Below are 24,141 nucleotides of genomic sequence, written 5' to 3' on the forward strand. Positions count from 1 at the left end.
AAACTATTAACTAATGAAATAGTAAATAGGATAAATGAAATTTACGCCCAGTTTACTCAATGAATACATTTGAAGGGCCACTGATTTAACAAACAAGGCACTGTACTGTGTCCCGTTTTCCATCAGTGCAAAATCCATGTGACAGTCACACTCTACCTTCACAGTCAGGCACCATACAGTGATTCGGAAAGGAGAGCTCCACTGCAACCCTGTGGCGAACGTATGATGGTGCAACTGATCATTTCTCCAGTTTCAAAATAAAACTCTTGGCAGGGTCTTAATATGCAGTGTCAACTTCTGAGCACTGACAATTCCAGTGAAATAATTCATGTGACTGGTTGAACAATTTTCCCTGTTTCACTATAAATGTGTTCACTGTAACTTTAAGTAAGAGCTGTAAATGCACCCAACTTAGCTGGCTTTGCTGCTGTTAAATATTACATATAGGCTACTTCCCAATGTCTATAATGGCTAATAAACTATAGCTATTAGTTATATACACAGCTATTTACAAATATCTCTGTAGCATAGGGATTTAAAACACACACACACACAAATATACAGTTTACATTTTTATTAAATGCTTAGAATCAACAACCATTTGTATCATAGGTAAATAAAGTGATAGAAAGGTACTTAGAATCATTTCTTTCTTTTGAAGAAAACAGGGCTATGAGTAGTATGGATATCTACTTGAGAAAAAAGTGATACATGTGTAAGAGCTAAGGTTTAGGGTTTGAAAGGCTGTGTCAAACACATTAATATGTTAAGTCATGTTCTGCTCTAGTGATAACTCCCACATTCTTGTTCCACCTACTCATAAAGTAGCAATGATAGAAACTAAATATTAGGCATTTGATTGCAAAAGAGAGACATTGTAACAGTAATAAAATATCAACACGATTTACATTACAGTACACTTGTTCCGTTCTTTTTTCTATTTCAACCTCCATGTAAAAACACTACATTTCTGCTTACACTGCTGTTCGTGGTGCGAGAGGCTACCACTTTCAATACAGACTTTTGGTTAAAGGCTTTATTTCTTAAATTAGTTTTGGCAAGATATGACGTCCTTCCAATTTTACTCAAAGTATGTTTTATACTTTGATTATCTAAAAAGCACTTTTCAAATCAACTATTTATTGTCAATTTCTCATGTCAATTATGACATTTTATTAAAATACTGATATCACCTGATCTTATCAGGTGATTGACATAGTCCAAATATATGGTCTGAGACCTATAAGCCTGGATTTGGAGCGAAATATTGTAACAGCAACAAATAAAAATTGCACTTCTCAAATTCGATTTAAAGTGTAACGGCCACATAGTGATTTCCAAACCTCATATCAGCTAAGATACTTGTTTAACATGTCCAACATGCACAAAAATACTACCAAAAGAAAAGACAGTTTCTTCAAACTAATACCTTCACTTTCCCAAGATCCCTCTTCTCCTATTAAATGCAGTTTTACATTAAAGAGATCATATGTCCACACCATCTCTACGTGAACACCCACTACACATTATACACATCAGAGACAGAATACTTATACAGAGTTTGCTGGGTTACAGTGAGGGCTAATCATTACTGTTAGGAAAAGGGGTAAATATGAGCAAGTCACAGAAATCTCATCTAATGATCCACAGTACTGTAAATGCACATAAAGGTTAAGGAGAATCTGGAAAGGAACTGTGATGTCCTTTAAAAAATCATCCCATGCAACTGGGATTGTGGGTGCTTGCTTTAAGGTTAGGTTAGTTCTGATTATTAGCGCTGTTCGTGATATTGAAAAGGAAAATGCACCGTCTTAAACAGTCACTGAAAAGATGAGGTACTGGTGCCTTCCAAAATTGTAGAATCCATCATGGGCCATTCATATGATAATTTCTTCAATATTAGCATGCACATACCAAACCTCAAAGTCTTGTTTTCTTTTTCGCATATCTTCTTCAAAAGCCAAATTAACACTTGAAGTGTTATATATATATATCACATGTAAGGTTGGCCACTATGGCCATCTCCTCCCTTACCTACTGCCCCTGCAGCTAATTTCGAATGAAGTGCTCTTCCTCGGCGTAAGCCTGCTAATTTTCCACGACAGGATGTCTTATGTCGCTTAAGGAGACTGGGGTTCCAGAAACGTGAAGAGCAACGTTTACAAGAGAATGTTCCCTTGGATAAGTGAGACCCCCTGTGAATGAAGAAGGACAAAAATTTCCGAGACTGTTTCCCACAGACATTGCATTTCAGACGCTCGGCAGGGAAACTGGCTCTGGGACAGTGCTTGGCTGCGCGATGGACTATAAGGGCTGCACGTCGTGAAAAGGTTGAACGTGGGCAGAGGGGACAAGGAAAACGCTTGAGGGGGTTTTGTAAAGACGCTAAACTCTGAAGCTTTAACCCCCGCACAGCTGCTAGTTCACATACTGTGGTTCTTCCGCTTCCTCCACGTCTAATCCTCAAGAGTAGGGCCATGCGCTTCCTGAAGCGGCGTTGCCGGCGGTGAATCGCTCTCCTTTTTCTCCTCAGCATTTTCCTCCTCAGAACTTTCTCCCTCCCGATCTGCTCCCCTCCCACCCTCTCGTCCCATCTGTATACTCCCCTCAATCGGTCGTCCTTCTTTTTTTTTTTTTTTTTTTTTTTTCTCAGGTCATCTTGCGAGTGAAAGCTCTGATGGTGCTGATGAGACTGCAGATCCTCAGAATGGTGGTGATGGTGATGGAGGTGATGAAGTGGATGGGGTTCATTTGGGGACATCCCAAAAGAGGGATGTCCAGAAGGATTTGTGTTCATTGTGTGACCTGCGCCTGTCTGGTAAAGAGGCTCTCCTTTCACACCTGTTGGTGACTGTTGATGGCTAAGGGGAGGTATGTTAGAACTGGAGGGAAGTGGATGAGAATACGGGGAGGCATTGGAGGATGAGGGGTGAGATGTGTTTGTATCTGGGACATAGAACAAAGGGGAGTAACCCGCTTGTGGTTGTGGCGGAGGTGGCTGATGACTATGGAGAACACCACCATGTGCCTGCTGTTCCCCGTGTGCTCCACCAGGGGGAGCAAGTTGGAGCAAGGCATTTGTAGCAGCCTCACTCTCAGAGACAGAACCACCTACACTGTTATTGGCCCCAGAGCCACTAGTATCACCTTGTGAATTTGTTTGGCCTGTGCGTGACAAACCATGCTGGGAGAGCCTGTGCCTTGTGAGGCTGTTGGAATATGCAAAGGCCTTCCCACACACCTCACAGGAAAAAAGCTTTTCTCCCCCAGTTTCATGAACTGTTTGATGATGTGCAGTTAGGTGAAAATGATGACGGAAGGATTTCCAACATATCGCACATGTGTACAACCTAGGGGGAGGCTGACTATGAGACCCTTGAGGCTTCACATCTTGTGAATATGAATAATAGGAAGAGTTCCCTTGACCCCTATCTTGGTTCATGGCCCCAGAATTTGTGTAGCTGTTCAGGTTCTCTCCACCAGGAGTTGTGGGAACCTCTTCCAACTCCCCTTTTTGGTGCAGCTTAGCATGTCTTTTAAGGCTCTGCGCATAGCCAAAATCTTTTCCACAAAGACCGCATTTGTAATTCTTCTCCCCAGAGTGAACTGTGTGGTGCTTGGACAGATGGAAGGCTTCTCTGAAATATTTACCACAGACTGTGCAGTGATGAGGTTTCTCACCAGTGTGTATGCGATCATGTCTGCGTAGCGTCTCACGCCTTGCAAACCCTCGACCACAGACACTGCACAGATATGGGCGTTCATTTCCATTGATTCCCCTGTGAGATGTCTGCCTTCTCTTGATGATCTCTCCACCTGGCCCAGGCTCCTTCTTCTTGCGGGGCTTCCGTGGACGTTTGGGCTTGGCACCTGGAATCTGCTGATTTGGGCCCAAACCACCCATGCCTCCTGAGTTAACACCTCCCCTATATGATTTATCTATTCCCGAAGTGGATGATGGACCACTTTGGGAGACCCCAAGGGGGCCCAAACCAAGGCCACCAAGCAACCCTCCAATTATGTCTCTACGGTCATCTCCTCGATTTCCACCACTATTCATATCACTGCTCATACAGTTGGCTGCAGCAGCGGTGATGGCAGATATAGCATTATTGACTGAACTTGTGACATCATCTTCAGAGTCATCCAGAAGGGAGGAGAGAGGGAGGTGTGGCTGGTGATGATGTTGCTGTTGGCTTTGGCTTTGGGGGTGTGGATGCAGAGTTGGAGCTAGAGGCGCCTTCCTCAGGGCTGTCATCCCACTGCCACAAGAGGAAGGCCCAGAATATGGGTGGCTTTGAGAACGTTGATCTTTGTAGTCATCATTGTAACCATCACTTCTGTAAGAACCTACAAAAAATGACAAATTTTGAATGAACATCTTTTCATCATCCATGAATATTTTTTTACACAAGAAAAAATGACAAGTCAAGACAATACAATTTCAAGACTCATTTGTCTTTTACTTCCCAATTTTCCAAGGCTTCACACCCCTGCCCTCCCCCAGCATTTACCTACGCCACTGATACCCATCCCTCCGTCACTGGCTGTGCCACTCTTACTGCTTTTACCAGCCATGGCACTGCCGCTTCCAGGGCTCCGTGGTCTGGGAGGCCTTCCGGGTTTTCCACACGTGCCAGAGGCTGCATGGTTCAACAGAGAGGTGCTCTCTCGGAAACAGCGTCCACATGCAGGGCAACGGAACGGTTTATCTTCATGGATCTTCTCATGGCGGGTCAGAGACTCTCGGCGGTTGAAAGCACGACTGCATGTTGAGCAAGCAAATGGTTTTGCTCCTGAATGTATCACACCATGCTGAATGAGATGCCCCTTTTTCTTGAATCCTTTCCCGCACTCAGAACATTGGAAAGTCTTATCAGGACTTGGACAGGAGGATGAAGCAACAACAACAACTGCACTAGCCGGCGGGGTTGAATGAGGATCACCTCCTCGTTCTGCAGGGAGCTGTACAGGGTTTGGATTATTATTTCTGGAGCCTGCTGTTCCTGCAGTGGTCAATTCGTGACAGCGTAGATGTCTTCGCAGACTTGAAAGATGTGTGAAGGTTTTGCCACATTCACCACAATGGTAGAGTGCCTCAGGTTCAGGCTGAGGAGGCGGCCCCATGGATCCGAGAGTCTTGGAGAGGTGTGAGCCATTTGTCACCAAAACAGATGCTGATGTTGATGAAGGTGCTGAAGAGGAAGATGAAGAAACCACAGACGAGGAAGAGAGGAGGGAGGGGGGCTGTCCACCATGACCTGCCATCCCAATCCCTCCACCCCCACCAACAAGGCCAGAGGATGAGCTCTGACCGAGGCCACCAGAACTAGTACTACTTGAATTAGGATTTGAAGCACTGTGGCTGTTACTGCTGCTATTATTGTTGTTGTGACTATCAGATTTTCTTTGTGGCATGTATCCCGCCATAGCTTTCTTTCTCCTACCTCCACCACTTCCTCCACCACTGTCCCCTTTCCCATCATCCTTGGAGAGAGACAGATGAAGGGGTAATGGTAGAGGAAGACCAGCTTCCTGTTGCATTAGAGAAGCTAGCTGGTTTGAGGACAGGACTGGGATACCTTGAAAGTCAAAACTACCTAGTGATGAGGATTGGGAGGTTGAATGAAGAGGGTGGTGGTGGTGATGGTGGGAGTGAGGGTGTGACAGAGTGTGAGGGGGCAACTGCTGCTGTTGGGGTGGCTGCTGCTGCTGTGGGGGGTTGGAGTGAGAATGTGCGGAATGAAGAGCAGGAGGCGGTGCCAGGCCAGAACTTGAATCACCAAGACCAAGGTGGTTGTGGCTGCCTTGTTGGACCAAGAACTGCTCCAAACTGGCGTTTGCTGGAACACCAGATAAAAAGTATTGATTGGCTGCTAGCATACAGCTGAACTGTTGATGAAGGCTGCGGGCATCAGACTGGGATCCAACCAGCTGGTGCCCTAAAGAGGTCACCGCACTGCTGCTGGGGGGGTTGATAGAGTTTGCCACTGAACTTGATGGAGATGGAGAGGAAGAAGATGGCCCTGGTGAAGCTTGGGGAACAGAGAGTCCAGGATGCAATGGAGGAGGGGGTGGTGGTCCAGAAGACACTAATCCTCCAAGCCCACTTCCACTACTGCCACTGCCTCCTGCAAAGTGTTCAAAGCGGCCCACTCCATGATGCAGCTGCTCCTGGGCAAGAGCATCAGATGGGTGAAATGAGCGCAAAAACTGAGGGTATCCACTGCTGCTACTTCCGGCCATTTTGCTAGACTTTCGAGATGATTGCGAGGATGAAGACAGAGACTGTTGCTGCAAAGGTGGGGGAGGGGCACTCATTTTGGCAAAAAGCGATGAGGAATCACTGAATGCGTTGCTCCGGGATCCCTGAAGAGGTCCCAAGCCAAGTCCAGACAGAAGAGCTCCTGATGATTCTGCCTGCTGCTGCTGTTGTTGCTGTAACTGATGCTGATGAAGTTGTACTTGCTGTTGATGTTGTAGCTGTCGTTCTAATCCAAGACCCTTGAACTGGTGAGCCTGGTGTCCACTCAGCATCTCTATGATGTCCAAGTTGTATTTTCCAAACTGGAACATTTCCCACTCACTGGGACATGGAGGTGCAAAGGGCACACCACCAGCGCCAGGAGTGGCAACAACGGTTCCACCCACAGAGGATCTACTACTTCAAATCTCACTTCAAGAAAATGCTGCTTTGTAAAATGTTTCTGGCCCACATGTCAGCTTCAATACGGCTGCCAAAAATGTCTGTTTTGTATGCTTCTACTAAATCTTCAGCTCAAATGACTTTCCACTGTTGACCAACTTTCTATTTAAGAGGAGGCAGGGACAGATAGTTCAAGTGAGGAGGTGATACTTACTTTATGTTTCTTGTATTATCAGACCTTTTTTCAATGAAATACCTAAATTTGGTAGGACATATATTTCAGTCTTTTTTAAGTGCTTCAGAGGTGTCCAATCACAACCTAGGACGGCAATGTGTATTCAGAGTGTTTGTTTGACAATGTATCACAGCTTTGCTGTGCATCTCTGATTTGTCCATGCATGAAAAATGTGCCTATTCCTTCTTAGGAAAGTCTTTTGCATGACACTGAGTATATCATGCATTAATGTGTCAAGGTCCTTTTTTAGATGTTGAGTAGCGTTCTGATAATTTCTCTGTGGATCTCCTTCTTAAGTTAATCTCCAATTCAGCACATTTCTATTTACATTATTTTGGAATTCAGCACTGTTTGCTTTTAAGTAGTGAGGTGATGACTGATGTAGATTAGCATCTGTCAGGATATGATGTCAGTCTATATTGCTTTCACTTTCATTGAATGTTCCCCAATTCCCAAAAGACTGTGGATTTCCACACTTTCCCCCTCACGTTTTTTTCTCAGTTCGTGAGCTGAAGAATCTGTGACAGAAAAGATAAAAGTAATGGGTTAAACTTAAAACTGATCAAGTCATTTGAATTGAAATTTCAGTTTCATTTTTAATTATATATATATATATATATATATATATATTATATATATAGAAAACTAGATACAAATACAATGATGTATAAATATATATAACAACACTACTCTGAGTATGCTGCATTCATGTTCATGTTAACAACCCATTACTTAATAGTCAAGAAATTAGGAATAATAAGATTAACAGAATAAATAAACTCTTAATCATTCTGTTTATTGTAAATCATAAAATTAGGCCTACAACCAATTTATGAACACAATTTTTATTTTGTATCAATTCTGACAATGGGAAAAATATTAATAAATAGTAAATTCGTCATGATAATGTGCTTTACTTGAGGTTAATTCGCTGACAAATCATTAAAAAAAATGTTTTAATATATATAAATAAAATAAATAAATAAATAAACAAACAACTCACCTTAGACTTAGCAAAAAGGAAGTCGATTCGCAGCTTGGAACGTGAGACAGTCAACCAAGAGGGGGAGAGAGGGATTTCGAATAATTATTACATCTTCTGAATGCCTCGTTCAATCATGCAGTTGGCAAATTCTGTGGAGAACAGTGGCGTCAGCTGTTGATTACAGTAAATATTACGCCACACAACAATGCAATCTTGCACCATCTAAGAAACTCGAATCGAGCAATTAACGCAACTTGTGAATGTTTGTGCAAAAGGCAACCAGCTAGCATGCAAAACAGCTGGATGACGATATGGTTTGTTTGCAACACTTGCTAACCGCACTGTCCATAGGCTAACCTCAATTAAATGCATCACTGACCGTGCACCAATATACATCCGCATTCCCTTTTGCAAAAACTGCACAACTTAAAATTATATATTTGTATATAAAGTATTCAATAACGTGTGGTATTTTACCTAAGTGTCCAATTTTGAGCCAGGGCGAGATGAACGAGGCCTGTTGTGCTCCCCCCTCACCCACTCGCTCATCTGCCATTCTCTGCGTGCTGTTTTCGTATCAGCCAGCTAACCCGTTAGCAAGAGACCATTTTCAATGATGTTGCGCTGCATTGAAAAGAGGGAGCCTGTCGTTAGTCTTCACCAGGACCCCACGATACACAGGTTTACTAGGCTATTTTGACGTTGCTAGCGGTTTCCATTTCGACCGATGAATTGTTGCATTTTTGTCGGCCAAATTGTTTTGGACGGTCTATGTTAATTTTTGGTAAGGGGTGAATGACGTGTGCTCACTTAACATCGGCCGTTTCCGGCCCTTTGGGTACTTCCGGCTATCGTTGCACAGTCTTATTTGTCTATGGACAAATATGTACGTGCGCAAGTGCCGCTGTCAAAGTGGGAACGATCATATTCGACAGAAAATCGCTTAAGTCTGAAGGGTTTTGTTTGCTCTGACGCGCAACAAATTTTACAAACTGCCGGCCCATCAGACATCTCTGCATGCACTGCCTAGTGCTAACACCGAAGTAGTGCGACAACACACAAGCTAGCCAGTTGACTGCAGCTCCTTTGCATAAAGGCTACTGTAACGCTGGATTGTTACATTTCGCAAAATAAATTTGTTCGAATTTGAAATTACAATGTTACCTGTGTTAGTGAAAGCATGATCTCTGTTGCATGAGATCTGAAAACGCCGAAGCCATTTTATTAGCCTACATTCTGTCAGCTTACACCAGCCTTATGTCCGTTAAGATGGCCGCCTCAGATTTTTTTTTTCTGCCACATCTAAAATTATAGCCTATTAAAGCAGCCAGTTGAGATTTTGATCGAAAACAAAAGTATCTGTTTTGATAAACAGATGTTATTTGGACATGTACCCCTAACATTGTATTTCCCCATAAAAAGAAAAAGAAACATTTAAATTTGCTGCATTTTATTTCTACAAATAATATTACATCTTGTTCACACTGATATCCAAAAGGGTTAGGACAAGTCATAGAAGAACATAGGGCAGGTTATTCTTTTATAGACAGGGATCAGATATTTCCTTGATTGCACAATTGAGTACACTAGCTTTTCTCACATTCTAACTGTGATTTCAGATCAGGCTATATTTACTACATCTATGCATTCAAAATAAAAGTTTACCAAGATCTCTCTTTATTTAGAGGTCACAAATAGCCAAATGGCCCTCTGACTACTCTTTGTATCAATAATACAAAATGTAATAGGCCTGTGTTGCACACATCATTCCTAACTGATGTTTCGTCAAATAAATAGTTTAACTGTATGGCTTATGGATACAAGACAGAGCAGACATTGCTACAAACCCTTTTACATCTGAAAGAAAATGCTTAACTTGTTTTAGCTGTCTTTATATTCCCTGAAAGTAACATTCAAATACTTAAAATCCTATCTATAATGAGACATTCAGTACACACACAACATATGCACATACTGTGACCATAGCAATAGAACAGATATGTCCTCTGTAAAACCTATGGCAGTGACGTGATACTTAATCCCACTGTGATATCTCACACTGGGTTGTGACATCAGCAAGCCTTTAAACATTGTTAAGTGACATCATATTGGGCATTTCTCAACGCATTCGATGTAATAAAAATGGCAAATACAACCGGCTATAAATTAATATCTCCTTAGTTGTGCTTCCGCTTTCTACAATGAATTGTTTCAACATTCATGAGAAAGGTAGATACTTTTAAAAAATACAGTAACACTTCACAGAAGAAAAAAACATCACCATCATTAAATATATTATACTCCATAATCATAACAGTAATAATACTACCAGTAATTATATAGTAATAACTGTCATAATAATGACAATGACAAACACTTACATATTATAGTGTGTAGGAAGATTGTCTGAAAGATTCATTTACAGTCCATCATCATTCATTTTTCCATATGCTTGATGGAATAGAGAAATCTTGCAGTTGATTAGCACTGTCAAAAGTTTTCTTGGTTAATTTATGCTTGTTTATAATTTAGTTTTTCCAGTTTTCCATAAATTGTATCTCTCTGGCTTAGCACAAACCCCTCCATATGAAAGCATATCCTTTTGAACATTGTGCTTTCGTGAAATATATATTCACCACACAAACATTTAGTCTCTATGGGGTAGATGTTGACATGTATATCCACATCTCCTCTACAAAGAGAAATGTGTGCCTTACCGTCTTCCTGTTGTCTTCAACATAGTTAAACTACTGTTCTATAATAATAATGATAATAATAACACACAAAATAATAAAGAAGGTAAAATCAGGTAGAGCACATACCACAAACACATGTTGAATAGCCCTTATGTGTATAAGCGTTATTATTGAAAGTCATGGATTATGATATTTCATTCCTACATGACTGAAATATGTTGTCTACATCTACAAAGACAACTGGTGTGTTGTCCCTACTTTAAGATCTTGGATAGGTTTTCCACCTTATCTAATAATGATTATGACCAATACATATAGGGATGAAAGAAAACCTGATTCTACATCAGCATTTAGAGGCAACAGTTTCTTGGAGCAACAGATTATCTTCTCAAAGTGACAGTGCCCTTCACAAGAGTTGCTCATGGCTATATCAGTTGAGTCAAACTACTCAAATCCTAGAGGTTACTGTGTACCCTATATTACTATTCAAGAAAGTTCAGATTCATTTAGTAAACTTTCCACTCTCATTACACCGTTTCCTTTCCTGACTACTGACTTCACACGCACAGGAACTCTCCTGTGCTTTTGTGGAAATACTCTGTGCAGCTGAATTTGGTCAAAATGAAAGTTGGCGTACACAGAGGATTTCCAGGACAATAAGTAGACGTCCTTAGATATTAAAAGAAATGAATTTCATATATGCAGCACTTTCTTGTCAAATCCCTGCATACATACATGATGTTGGTGTTGGCGTGGCCATTATGGTCTCAGTGCCACATACTGTTCATGAGTCCATATCCACCACAAGACAGAGATGATTGTCAGACACTTTCTTGGTTGTTTGAGAATGTCAGCCCAGTCATGTCTTAGAATGGCTTTGTTTGAGTGATAATCACATCCAGTCTGTTCATTCATTTTGAATGGTCTGAGCAATGGTAGAAAAAAGGTGACTGGCATGCCACTGTTCCACTGGCAGAGAGTGTTGTATAGGATGTACAGCCACTTGCACTGTCAAAACCACAAAATAGAAACATCTAATATTTCCCACTGAGTTGTCTAAAATGAAGAAAAAAAAGAGACAATCTACAAAGAACTTGTTACTACAATTAACATTCATGGCAAAGGGGTCAAGCAGGCATCAATCCAATAACTGAGTCATTCAAATTGTCCAGACTTCAAAAATGTAAATCGTTGTTACCACACGGGTCTGCTAGTCTCTATCCAGACATAATGAATGTGCTTTATACTAGGAACAGTCACACATTCTGTTATTGGATAGTAAATTAGTGAAATCTGCAACCGGCCAATTATTACGGGGAATGAACATCATTCTTTTGCATGTGGCAGTGTTAGATTTCACAAAATATAAAAAAGTTAATTTGAGTGACATAACACTACAATGTTGAAGTCTCATTTAACTTAATCAACAAAGGTCTTCCTTAAATGTCTTTGTGTCATAGCAGCTACAGTCCAAAAATAGGCTATTCCCTTTGGTCCTACAGGATTCTGTAACACAAATAGTCCATGTCCTATCACAGTTTCCATGTCACCTTCTCTCACTCAGACTTCCATTTCTGTTATGTTTTCCTCACACTTTTATGGCTCAAAAGGATTTAACCTTAAACATCAAAGCAGTAAACTGTAACATATATTAGATTTGAAAGAGACCTAATAAACTGAATACTGTCCTAGACTGTCCTATTTGTCTTTGTTTCTTTTCTTCGATTTAATGGATCATGAGACACAAGCATATATAGCAAGCTGACGCAAGTATGACTGATATCAAACAAATATGTACTTGTATATATATACACACATATATATAAGTATAAAGTTTTTTTCCTCAAAGTTTACCATGGTAATTTAAACGCAAAATGACTACTTTGAGGAGTTTAACTATATTTACACTTTCACTCATCATCTCCCACGACAAACCTTAATTCTTTTATTATTTCCTGCTCTCTGAACTTTCCTCAAACAATCTTTAATGTTCACACTGTAACTTCATTCTTACTTCCTGTTCTCACTCCCTGAGATCCTGAACCAGCTCCCCCACTCCCACTTCCTCCCCCTCCAGGGATGAAGTGTAACTGCTCTATAGTATTCTGTCTTTTAGCAGCAAATGCTAACCTCCTGGCGCTGTGCCCCCCTAATGTCCCCGTCCCCATCACCACCCCTGTGCCTGGCATATCCCCCCACCCTACCCCTGCTCCCCCGCTCCCTCCCAAGTGGCCGGATCCGGTAGGTGTGGTGCGCTCCTGCTCCCGCTCCCGCTCCCGCTCCCGCCCTGAGGTTGGGTGGGAGTTCATCTTGATCATGTGATGCCGGTCGAGAGAGGGTGTGGCACACACATTCTGCTGTGACTGGGCCTTCTGGTGTTGCTGATTGATGCGGGGCAGAGTGGGGACCCTCCCCCCAGCCCCTCCGTAGTCAGACACCCCCATCCCTCCACCTCCTCCACCTCCTCCATAATCAGGCCCACCCATTCCACTACCCCCACCATAATCAGACATGCCCATCCCTCCTCCCCCATAATCACTCACTCCCATCCCTCCCGGCCCCATACTCTCCTCCAGGTGGTCAGGTGACATTAGCATCCGATCATTGGACTTTCTCAAGGTGTTGTGGTTATTGGAGTTTTTCGCTGAAGCAGCAGCAGTAGCAGCAGCCATGGCCTTGTAGTACTGGTGCTGCTGGTTCTTGGAGAGCCTGGATAAAGTAGCGGCATCTGCCATTGCCAGAAGCTGATCAGTGGATTTGACCCGTCTAGGCGGCTTCGATAGGGTATCATAGTTGGGGTTGTGATACTGATACTCAGCTCGAGGAGCCAGGGGAAGAGGATAGGGGTTAGGGGTGGGAGTAGGAGCTGACTGAGGGTGTCTCCTGGGTCTGTTGGGGAGTGTCCCCCGACCTCCCAAAGTATAGTCACCTCCCCACTGCAAGTGACTCTGAGACGAATGAAAAGTTGGTTGAGGTTGGGCATTGTTGGGCCGACGTTTGGCGGTGCAGTAACCCGAGTAGTCCTCCCGATCTTTCTCTGTGTTCCAGTGGAGTAGAGAAGGACAAAGAAGATGAGTTATGAAATTATGAATTATGAATTATGAAAAATATGGATAAATCATGCAGGGATGAACGAAGAACAGGTTTCAAAAGGATGGTCAGTCGAGGTGGACAGAATAATTCAGGGATGAAAAGGAAAGGGGAAAGACATTTATTTCCTCGCTCACTCACCCAGGCGTTTGAGAGAGCTGTATCTGTTGAGCTCTGGTTTCATGGCAGACTCATAGGATGGGGGAAGCTGGGCAAGGTTGTGCAGAGAATGGTGGAAGGAAGGCTGGGTAATCATAGTGTTGTTGTGTTTGTTTGGCTTCAGGGTGCCTCCTGTGGCAATCTGCATGTTGTTCATACGGGGTGCTCGTTCTGTGGAAGACAGTTTAATGCGTGATATCATACCATCATGGGAAATTACTACTTAATTCGTCGGCTTCATCAGGGGGTACTTAAAGTAAAGGCTCTGCATGAAGCAATTATTCATATGTACAGCCATTTTGGAGAGGGAACTATTCTTGAGAGCATACTTTAAAACGGCTGTAAACCCAATAACGGGATATAGGGAAAGCATAGGATGCTGTCCTAGAAAATGAGGAAGAAGCACATCCTGAGAGCATCACTAAGGCACAAGACTAAGGCAAGTGCATAGGTGTAGCTCAGAACATTCACAGAGGTTTCCAAAGATGGAACATAGGCCTCATAAACTGCAAAAATGAAGAAGTTAGATTAATTAAAAGAATAAAGATAACACAATTACGGATATGTGTAGCACACACTGTGCTTGTAAGATACTGAACATAGGATGCAAAAAAACACCAACACACACACACACACACACACCCACACACATATATATATATATCTTACCAATTGTGGCTGTATGTTTTGGACTGGACCCTGATGTATGGATATAATTGTGCTGCAAGTTCCCCACTGAAAAAAATTAAAAAATCCATTAATTCAGACACTGGAAATGCATGTGTTCCCGTTCTTGACATGTCCAGCAGTTTAGCCATTTGAAAATATTAAACTTTAATGTGTTCTTGTTTTGGATTTAGTCAGCAAGATTATCAATAGTAGTATGTTTTAGGTGTGAATGTGGGCATACTTGTGTGTACTGAAAAGGGAAATACATTGCTCTGTATGTGTCTTGCAACGGTCATCTTGGTCAGCATGTTCCAGGACATGTTAAAAATTTTAAACAATCCGTCGTGTTACATTAAGCAGGCCTCCTCTCTAAATAATGCAGTCATTACACTGTTTGGCATCTGCTTCTCCCTGCATGCCGTACTTGGCACATATTTATTTTGTGCTCATTTCATATTTATACAGTTGGATTTGTAAAGCAGTTATTCAGGCTAAGTGCCTTACATAAGGGTCCTGTGGCATTAAGCCCAAGAAAGCCATTACCCAAACCTCAGTACCACCTAATGACACACCCTGTTTACACACCCTGCCTTAATTCCGCTCCTTCTCTATCGGTCCACCCAGCCTTCCTGTGCACAGCTTTCCAAATATCTATCACGCTGACAAAGGCTAATAGTCATCCTAATCAGTGTGTGAAGGAGAGCGGTTCCATAGGAGCCAAGCCCAATATGCAGAGGCTCAGACTGTCTCCAGTGCAGAACACCCTGAGGGCGGCTCACTCACACATAACGCACTGCTATGCAACACAAATTAGGATGCAAGTTCTTGTGGCTCAACAAACAAACACCCATGCACTTTTTCATTGTTAATTACTACTATCATTTAAATAATGTACAAAAAAGAGGATATTAAAATGCTAGATTTGGTGTAAATCGATGTTATGTTTTCTACAGTCTACAGTATTACAATAGTCATACAAGAGCCACTAGTCACTGGTCTAAAGCCAAATTTGAAATAAATACACTAATATTTTCATGATGCAGGGTCTCTACTTACATCTGTTGTCTTTGTTCTGCAGAGTTGGATAGAGATTTTTTGGTGGGCGACCCAAGGTCCCCTCACCTCCTCCTGAGCTGGCAAGGGCCACACTGTTGTTCCTCTCTCCCTGTTCAACGGGGCTGGACTGGTGACGCAGCATGTCTACCAGGGCTCTAAGACATTGAAGAGACCGAAAAATAAACTTCTGAATAAAGCCGCAGCACAGAGAAAAGAGAAATACTTGACTTATTGTAAATTCATGACAAAGTCTATCTGGATTTCACTTTGTTACCTACCTATAGAACTGTACATGAAATAAAATAATAATTTGAAGGACATTACTGGTAAAACATAACAATCAAACATCAGCACATTTGGATGATTATATTTTAGTTTTGCCTGGTAACTTCACCTGGGCATATTGAGCTCATTGTTTCTGGGTTGCCGTGAGGTTTTGTGGAAAGCCACCTTTATGGCCACTGCCACAGCAACAGTGAAGGAGATGACTCCCCCGATCACGTAAACGGTGTTGTTGCCCTGCTGCTGCAGGCGGATGGAACCAGGGCCAGGGCCGGGGTCAGGGGAGGATGGGGGGGTGGTGGAGACCTTGGCCCAGACAGGCGAGTTGTAGTTGTTGCACTGGTCCTGGTTCAGTCGCCGGTTGTTGTCGTTACAGCAGAAGCGGTAGTGACATGTGCCACAGCAATAGATGAAGTCATCCTTTGTGCAGTTGAAGGTGAAGTCATACTGGCCCATCACATCATAGTAACCTCGGCACAGGTCTGCCTCCCCCGGAGGCGCCATCTGGGCTGCTAAGTGCTCTGTGGCGTTTGGCGGGGCCATGATCTGTGGCTGAGGTTTTGGTGGGGTCTCCAAACCTTTGAGTGAAGATTTTGGCTTACTGTTTGGTGTCAGGGCACGTGCCTTTGACCGGCCGCTCAGGGGAGGCCATCCCAGGGCGGTTTGTCTGTCACTGGTGGCGGGGTTTTCGGTAAACCCCCCCTGGGTTCGTTTGGGTCTGAAAGAGTCTGTGTCGCCCCCCTGAGTACGCTCAAGCCTGGGGGGGTCTGTGATGCTCGCTGCTGCAGTATTAAGTGGGGCAGCGATTAAAAGGAGCAGGGAGATGACACGCACTCTGAGCATGGAGGTGGGCACCATCTTTACATGACTAAGACATCTATTTTCTATGGTTGAGTCAACACAGTACAATGTGGCGTCCTCTTTTAAAATGAGCCGGCTCAAAATGGCATTTCAAATATTAAAATCCCAGGCATAAAACATTAGATAAAACTAGGTGCGTGAAACGAGTATAAAGAGCAGATGGCTGACTGTAAGACAAGAATGCCTAAGAAGTGCCAAAGGCAGGAGGGCTATGTCGTTACAATAATTGAACGTATGTACATGTCCACTCCCATAGACGTGACAACAGAGATCTTTTAAATGTGTCCTTATTCAGTTTGGCTTTGGGAATCTTTTGTACTGGATGGAACTGAGCAACCTGAGCCGTGTTATGGCAACTGGGCAGAGTAAAAATCCTCACACATCAAAAACGTCAAAATGCTAGAATATTCTATGACTATTAACAAGAATCGGTATCCTTTGCCCTTACTTTGCTTCAGTATAAATTCCAACACTGTTTGGATGTAAGAAAAATGTAAACAACTTCTTTTTATCGTTTCTTATCAAAATAACAGAGGCGTGTTTTCAACTGGAAAGATCTGTATGCAAACCTTTTAATATGGCTAGCCAGTCTAGGCATTCTCTTACATAAGGCTGGCTGTACCAACAGTCCTGAGTGGATAATGCTGAAGGGTTTTAAAGTCAAAAGTTAAATATTTGAGAGAAGCACTCAAATTGTGATCCTTTTACAGACCACCAGACCAGCTTAAGGGGGCTCACAAAATAAGTGGAGATTCAATGGGAATGCAAATGGTAGCTATATTGATTATTGTAAACTTGACTCTTCAACAGATCTGGAAGGTTTCGGCACTTACAAAAAAAGTGTTTGATTTAAGACCACAGCACATTTGTAAACACTTTTGAAGACACAAACTTGGAATATGATACATGCTCATTTGATTGTTACCACATATGTTGGCACTGCCTACATTCAACAATGGCACTTAGAATGTTAGTTAATTGTTGTAACCCGTAAGGTTTCTATGAAATACAAAATAATCATGAGGACACATTGTTATGTCTTTCAGTAGCGTAATTTCCCGAACTGAAACTCTATGCTCAAAATTTAGGATATAGAATTCAAAGGATAGTGGTGGTGTTATGGTATAACATGCAGACTGTGCATTATACAAACAAAGAGAGAAAATAAAAGTTGTACTAACTGGTGATATTGCACATCATTATGGAAAATTCCCTAATAAACAATGTATCACAAACTATTATCTTTTAAATAACCACTGTCAGTAAGTTTCAGTTTATACTGAGATTTGGCTCTCCTGCTGTATAATGGTTGTAAATCCCTCTTTACTAGAATACCCATGAGTCTATGGCGGTAAATTATAAATCACGGGCTGCTCTCTGCTGTATGCTCTCTGTAAGGCAAGGGGGAATCGATGGATGAGTAGATATTTCCTCAATCCACCCTACAAAGGAAGGCCCCAGACAGACTGACTGGAGTTGGTGTCTTAACCAGTGTAATTTATGTGTCTCCATAAAATTGTCCTCCTTCTTTTTTTTCCGATGCTAGTAATTTTTCTCCAAATGCCTTCAGTTCCACACCTGATCAAAGTTCTGATTATTCCATGAAAGGTTAAATGATCATCTGAAATGAGAGAAATAGTGAAGTAGAAACATATTAGGAGAGGAGCTAGATCATATCAAGTCTTAATCTCTGAGGCAGTGTTAAACAGACAATTTACTCCATTGCAACTGAACAATTACATGCAATGGTCTAGGGGTGTGCTTCAAACCATAGTGCAATCTCACTGCACAAACGAGTACCAAACCATTGTGAGTGTTCATGTCATCTCCACAAATGAACTATGTCATTTTTTGAGGTGAGTATTTGGCAAACTATCCCAGAAAACTTCCCATTTTCTGCTAATCTCTTATGATTCTGTGCTTGTACATAATAACCGACTAGGGATATAAATATTCCAACAGTTATTCTGCACACAGTTATCCAGATATTTGATTGTCCATGCACACCCCTATAATGTATATGTACAGTAGTATGTGTGCTTCCCATCTATCTGGGAAGGCACAAAAGCATCATGTTCAGACCATCCTGTTGAAGTATGAAAACCAATGAAAAACTATTAAAATGTGTCAGTGCAATTGTGTGCACAACTGCATCATGGAGATGGAGGGAGAGGGAGAGAGAGAGAGAGAGAGAGAGAGAGAAAGACCTTACATGTCTGTATGTAATATGTGTCAGTGTGTTTGTGTGGGAGTGTGTATCCACCATCCGTGTGTGCAGTTGACTGCATGTTCTTGTTCCTGTGTGAAAATGTGAATTTGTTTTTGAGTGTGTGTACGTGTGTGTCTTAGAGGAGAGAGCGTGAGGGTGAAAACGAAAGGGAGAGAGAGAGACAGAGAGCGAGAAAGAAAGAACAAGAGATAAATGCAGGGTAGGGATTTAAATGAGAGCAAAGCAGCACAGGAACGACCAGAGCCAGAGGTATGGATGCAAAGAGACTGCCTGCATGTGTGGGAGTGCAGTGAGTGGGTGGAGAATGGAGAGCTTTCTGTGACACCACTTATCAGTACAGCACACAGACAATGCACAGCATATACAGATCGTACCAACACCACACCACACAGCACAACAGAGAGAACACACAACATGTACCAAGACAGTCACGCCACTACCAAGCTGCAACACAGAAGAGAACATACAATGCTGTACGTTCATCAACTGATCATGTTAATAGAAAATCAAAACACAGAGAACGTACATCATTTTCTATATAGAATACCTCTATACCCCACAGACATGTTCCAAAGCACAGAGGTTTACTGAGATAGTAGAGAACATATATTTCTAATATGGTGGCCCATCCAATCTACTAATTCAGCAGTAACCAGCATAGACACAGACACTTACATCATCATGACTTTACCAGTAGGAGCAGTAACAACAGCGCTTAAAGCATTGATCACACTGAAATGATAAAACAGAATAAACCTAGCACAGGTAACACACTGACCTTAGCATAGGCTGTACTCAGTACAAACAAAAGTTAACACACCCAGTAACCAGCACACAATGAAGTGCTATCAAAATGCCTCCCGCCACAGCTCAGAGACAAACCACAAACACCATGACACATCAGCAGTACTTATACTGGACTGTTACCGCTGGTGATACACACTAATCCACAAAGCATGTATTCAACGTGCTGCATAAAATGTGACAGTGGCACAAACCCACTCAACACATAAACAGATCTTTCAGATTAGCCCATGACAGACTACAAACATCAAAATGTCCCCTCTGAAACAGTTGTCACGTGAGCCTGAACTGTATATGTTAACCATACACTGTCCCTTTACATATTTAACGACTGTAAAGTATGCCAACATGTAAGAAAACATGGTGCATAGCCCATCAATTCAGTAACATCACATAGGCAGAACTAACAGAATTAACCATTCGTGTAGCGAAATGTGGCAAAAAAAGAAGCAATTCATTTGTATTTCATTCAGCAACTCTCTTCTCTTAAGCTGCAATAGAGGTAGAGTGTCAGTGGCTCACATAACATATCAGTCCTGGATTCTTCTAGGTTATCTCTTCTTTTCCCCTATCTCTCTCTTTCTCTCTCTCTCTCTCCTTAGTGTGATTTGGTGCGTGGGATGAAGCAGCTAACTCTCTTAGAATAGCACTGCTGCAGAGCTGCCTGGTAGAGAAGGAGAAACAGACTTGGAGAAAAACTAGGAATGCTCTTTGTGTGCACATTTAGGCCAAACCATGCCACTAACCTAACATAACCCAACCTCTACCAGTGTAGTCTACCATTTACTGCCTCTTAATTCTATTCTACAGTAGGCTGGGGCCTACAAGTCATTGCATGTAAAACAACAAGCTGTCCTGGAACTCCTTAGTATACCAAAACCTATAAATATGAAGGTTACATCTTCAAATGGGTCTCATATTAATATATTGGCAATTGGTGACAGGTGGCAAACCTATTCATGACTGATTTTGGAGGAGCTTATTCGCTGTGGTATCAGGTACCCAATTCTATGATTTCATTCTTGTAAGTGAAGGACAAACAAGATAAGGGTTGCAAGACTATAGAGAAATTAGAAACCTCGTTTGTCATTTATGCTGCATAGTGAGACATAATGTCATAGACTCCAAAATACCTGTTAGTCTGACCAGCCAAAGTAATGTAGCTATGCAGTTGTGCAAAGGGTGGGAGAGGAGGGCAGTAGACCATATTATGTAGGGCAGGATGAATAAGGATGAACAGAGAAAGACTGAAGGGAAGGAGGAGTGAGGCTGATGGTGAGATGGAAGAGATGTACTTCAGTGTAATGTGCATGCACATAATTGGCTGCAACTGTTATTCCTATTGCCAATATTTTATGTCAATGACATAGATGGCGTAGATGCATAATACAAAACCCAGTACATCAGTCAACAGATCTCACACATATCAGTTAATAAATGCCACTGTGCCATCTTTTTTATAGACTTAGGGTAGGTATCCTGCTGTACTCCAGAGACACTTGTTAGCAGAATCAAAATGAAAGACCTTCTACGTTTTAAACTAAAGAAACAAATTACTGTATTTCTGTGATGCGTCTTCAGAAAGCGATCTAAATTTCGAGAATAATTTCTGTAAACCACCAAAAAATCTGTTTGGAGAAACAGAGTAACTGCGTAATGCACTTTGTATATTTGAGCTTTTCATAACGTATGTAGATTTTAATGTGTACAGTGGACTTCGTATGATTGTATGCGAGATGAGCGCGTCTTAACATGTCATGCAGAGACGACTGACACCTGATTTGCATGTATCGTAATGTGTGAGTAGGTGTACGAGTACAAATGTGTGTGCATTGAATGACTACCCGTTGTGCTGTTTGAAAAAAAAGAGTGTGTGCGTATGCCGCAATGATAACTACTGTATTCAAGCGGTCTTGCGCTTTAATGCGTTAATAAACGGACTTTTTTTTTTTTTACAAAGCTCAGCCTATGATGATGACCACTGCCAGTCACCTTAGTTGAGTTACTCATTTCACATGGGTTATTGGACATTTTCTCATAGAATCAGTAAATGGTTAATCATAAAAAATATGCAGTTTACCAAGCTAAGCCAGACATCAGTTTCACTGGTAAACTATCAGATGCTAGGGAAATGACAAGGTCTCTTACCTGTGTTCTGCTCGGTGTATCCTATAGAACTGACAGGTTGGAGACTGCTGCGTGAGCAATCATTCTCAAAATCCTATGTCGTCAAGGAATTATGACGGCTGATGGCTTGTCTTCTGAAGAATAACTGTTGCGACACTCATCCCACTTTCACTCTTTAAAAAGTCACTTAAAAGCTCCAATTATGCGTTTAACTGATCTTATGAAGGTTGCCTTTTCTGCAATTCACTCATGATACCATGTAGCCAGTACACTTACATATTTTACGCCTTGTCACCCCATCAATTGATAAGTTATTTTAGGATAAGAGTAGCCTCTCTTTGCCACGACGGTTCAGAAGCATTTGTAGCCTATCAGTCTACCGTTGCAGATGCTCAAGGTGAAACAAATTGCAGAGCCTAGTTGTCTGTAAAAAGATCAATAAATGATCTTTATCGGTGTAAACACATGCGTCATCCAGAGCGCGGATGCAAAAGCTTTTTGTTCAGTTTCAGTCAACATGATTCTCAAGATATGTCCTAATGCTGTCGTTTGACGTCGCTCGTGGATGCGTTCCGTGGGAGAGGTGTCCAGACCCTATTGATAAGCACCGGTGGAATGAAAATATTTTCACTAAGGTCCGCCAAGCCCAGATAGTTCAAGTAGCCGTCTGTCTTACCCAAACTGGTACAGATCTGTCTGACACGATGATTTCGTCCGTTTCAAAATGTTTCTTGTCTCATGCGACTTCCCAGTCTTTTCGCGCATACAGGCGGTATGAAAGGAGAAAACGTACCACTGGTTGCTACAGCAACGGTGTCAGCCTGTTGGTGGCACTTCTAATGTGATGAAAGGGGGAAATATGGTTATAGGCTACCAGACTAAAGGAATTGTTGATAACGAATATGGTTATCTACATTGTATTTTTCACGCACTAATAATTCACGCCAACTTCCCTTGAACTGAAAAAAAGCCAAACCAAAGCAGACCAGCAAATAGTTACATGCAAATCTGTCTGCTGATGGCTAAGAGGATATCCACAAGGTGTATTTGGAAGTGAGTTATCAAAAGCACCCTTAATGGGGTCATATCTGAAGGACCCCAAACCTTACCGAGGTTCATGTGAAAGGCAACCTCCCACAAGCTTTTCAGATACAGCTTGCTCCCCAGGTTGCTGTCAGCCACATGCGCCACACAGGGTAATTAGACACTGCGCAGGAAGCTATTCCCATACAGGTGGGTGGGCAGCTAATACAGACACAGGGGTAACCTACTGAGAAAACCGTTCATCCGTTATAAACACCTGAAATTACTGGCTGTGTATGCACCTCGCCAAATGCCACTGACGCACAAGGCCAAATGAGACTGTAGCCTAAAGTCCCAAGTTTTGAGAATAGCATCTATGATTGATGTTAAATGATGAAACGTGCACAAAACGTTTACATACTTTTATCTTTTATTATTAATTTAAATAACTTATACGGACACAAAAATACCCCGTCCAAGAAATTGCACATAAGCTCTAGCTTCCCAGAGCAGGTTTTCAAAGTTCAAAGTCAAATGCGGAAGAGGGTGTTTCCTTGGGAAATGTAGGCCCATCATTTAGAATTTGTGAAAACCTGCAGAGGAGTGAGCCGTAGTGGTGCAAAGAGGATGGGGAGATGATTTGCTGATGAATGTTTCCCGAGAGACAGACACTTTATCCAGGTATGACCATGGGGGATAGAGATGAGAACGGGACAATCCATACAAAAAGGGGGAATATAAAAAACTGCCTTATCTGATAAAGTACAAATTCTTTGACAACAGACCACCACAGGCGGGATCTGTGGATTTAAAAATGGCATGGTGGTCACTGAGAGCAAGACTCAAAATTGTGAATACCCCGACCCCGAGAAAGGATACAAGAGTCCCTCACTCTCCCCCTCACTGCATGGTTAGCTCTACCTCTGTTCTTTGTCCCCCTGGTCTAAAATCTAAAGCAAAAAAAAAAAAAATTCCATAAGTTTGAAAAAAAGAAAAGAAAATTACAAAATTACACAGATACCTTTTAAAAAAGACAAACATTGTTTTTTAATAATATACAGACCACATTTTTAGCCCCCAATCTTCTACATCTTCCTAAAAAGAGAAATTCCATCTTTCATCACACACACATACAACACAGAGGGACAAAGTACACTTCCTAAAAATTCATTCAATCTTTCGTTGATTAACAAAGGCCATGTCCTATACAAGCCTTTGAGGCCAGTGCAATTGCATAATTCTAAAGCCCACGTCTGGGATGACCATTGCTGCCATCAA

General features: G+C 42.0%; 2 protein-coding genes across 7 annotated transcripts; both read right to left on the reverse strand.

The window, feature by feature from the left end:
- Positions 1-559: 559 nt before the first annotated feature.
- si:dkeyp-69b9.6 (zinc finger protein 865) lies at positions 560-9,220 on the reverse strand. 5 transcript variants are annotated; one of them, XM_042709148.1, is made up of 4 exons: positions 9,031-9,220; positions 7,885-8,015; positions 4,572-7,399; positions 560-4,350 (listed from the first exon to the last, which is right to left on the reverse strand). In XM_042709148.1, the coding sequence occupies exons 3-4, from the start codon at positions 6,574-6,576 to the stop codon at positions 1,994-1,996; spliced, it is 4,362 nt and encodes a 1,453-aa protein (XP_042565082.1). In that variant the 5' UTR covers positions 6,577-7,399; positions 7,885-8,015; positions 9,031-9,220; the 3' UTR covers positions 560-1,993. The 5 variants fall into 5 exon arrangements, with proteins under 5 accessions (XP_042565082.1, XP_042565079.1, XP_042565080.1 ...); XM_042709145.1 differs by having other exon boundaries at positions 4,515-7,399; XM_042709146.1 differs by lacking the exon at positions 9,031-9,220 and adding an exon at positions 8,344-8,963 and having other exon boundaries at positions 4,515-7,399.
- A 79-nt stretch (positions 9,221-9,299) lies between these two features.
- On the reverse strand, positions 9,300-23,099 carry LOC105894579 (protein shisa-7). Of its 2 annotated transcripts, none has more exons than XM_031576318.2 (6): positions 21,862-23,099; positions 15,931-18,300; positions 15,537-15,691; positions 14,481-14,546; positions 13,794-13,982; positions 9,300-13,599 (listed from the first exon to the last, which is right to left on the reverse strand). In XM_031576318.2, exons 2-6 carry the CDS (start codon positions 16,674-16,676, stop codon positions 12,554-12,556), a joined length of 2,202 nt encoding a protein of 733 aa, XP_031432178.1. In that variant the 5' UTR covers positions 16,677-18,300; positions 21,862-23,099; the 3' UTR covers positions 9,300-12,553. The 2 variants fall into 2 exon arrangements, with proteins under 2 accessions (XP_031432178.1, XP_031432179.1); XM_031576319.2 differs by lacking the exon at positions 21,862-23,099 and adding an exon at positions 19,688-20,739.
- Positions 23,100-24,141: the final 1,042 nt, after the last annotated feature.

This window comes from Clupea harengus, chromosome 11 (assembly GCF_900700415.2).
Source record: "Clupea harengus chromosome 11, Ch_v2.0.2, whole genome shotgun sequence".
NCBI lineage: Eukaryota > Metazoa > Chordata > Actinopteri > Clupeiformes > Clupeidae > Clupea > Clupea harengus.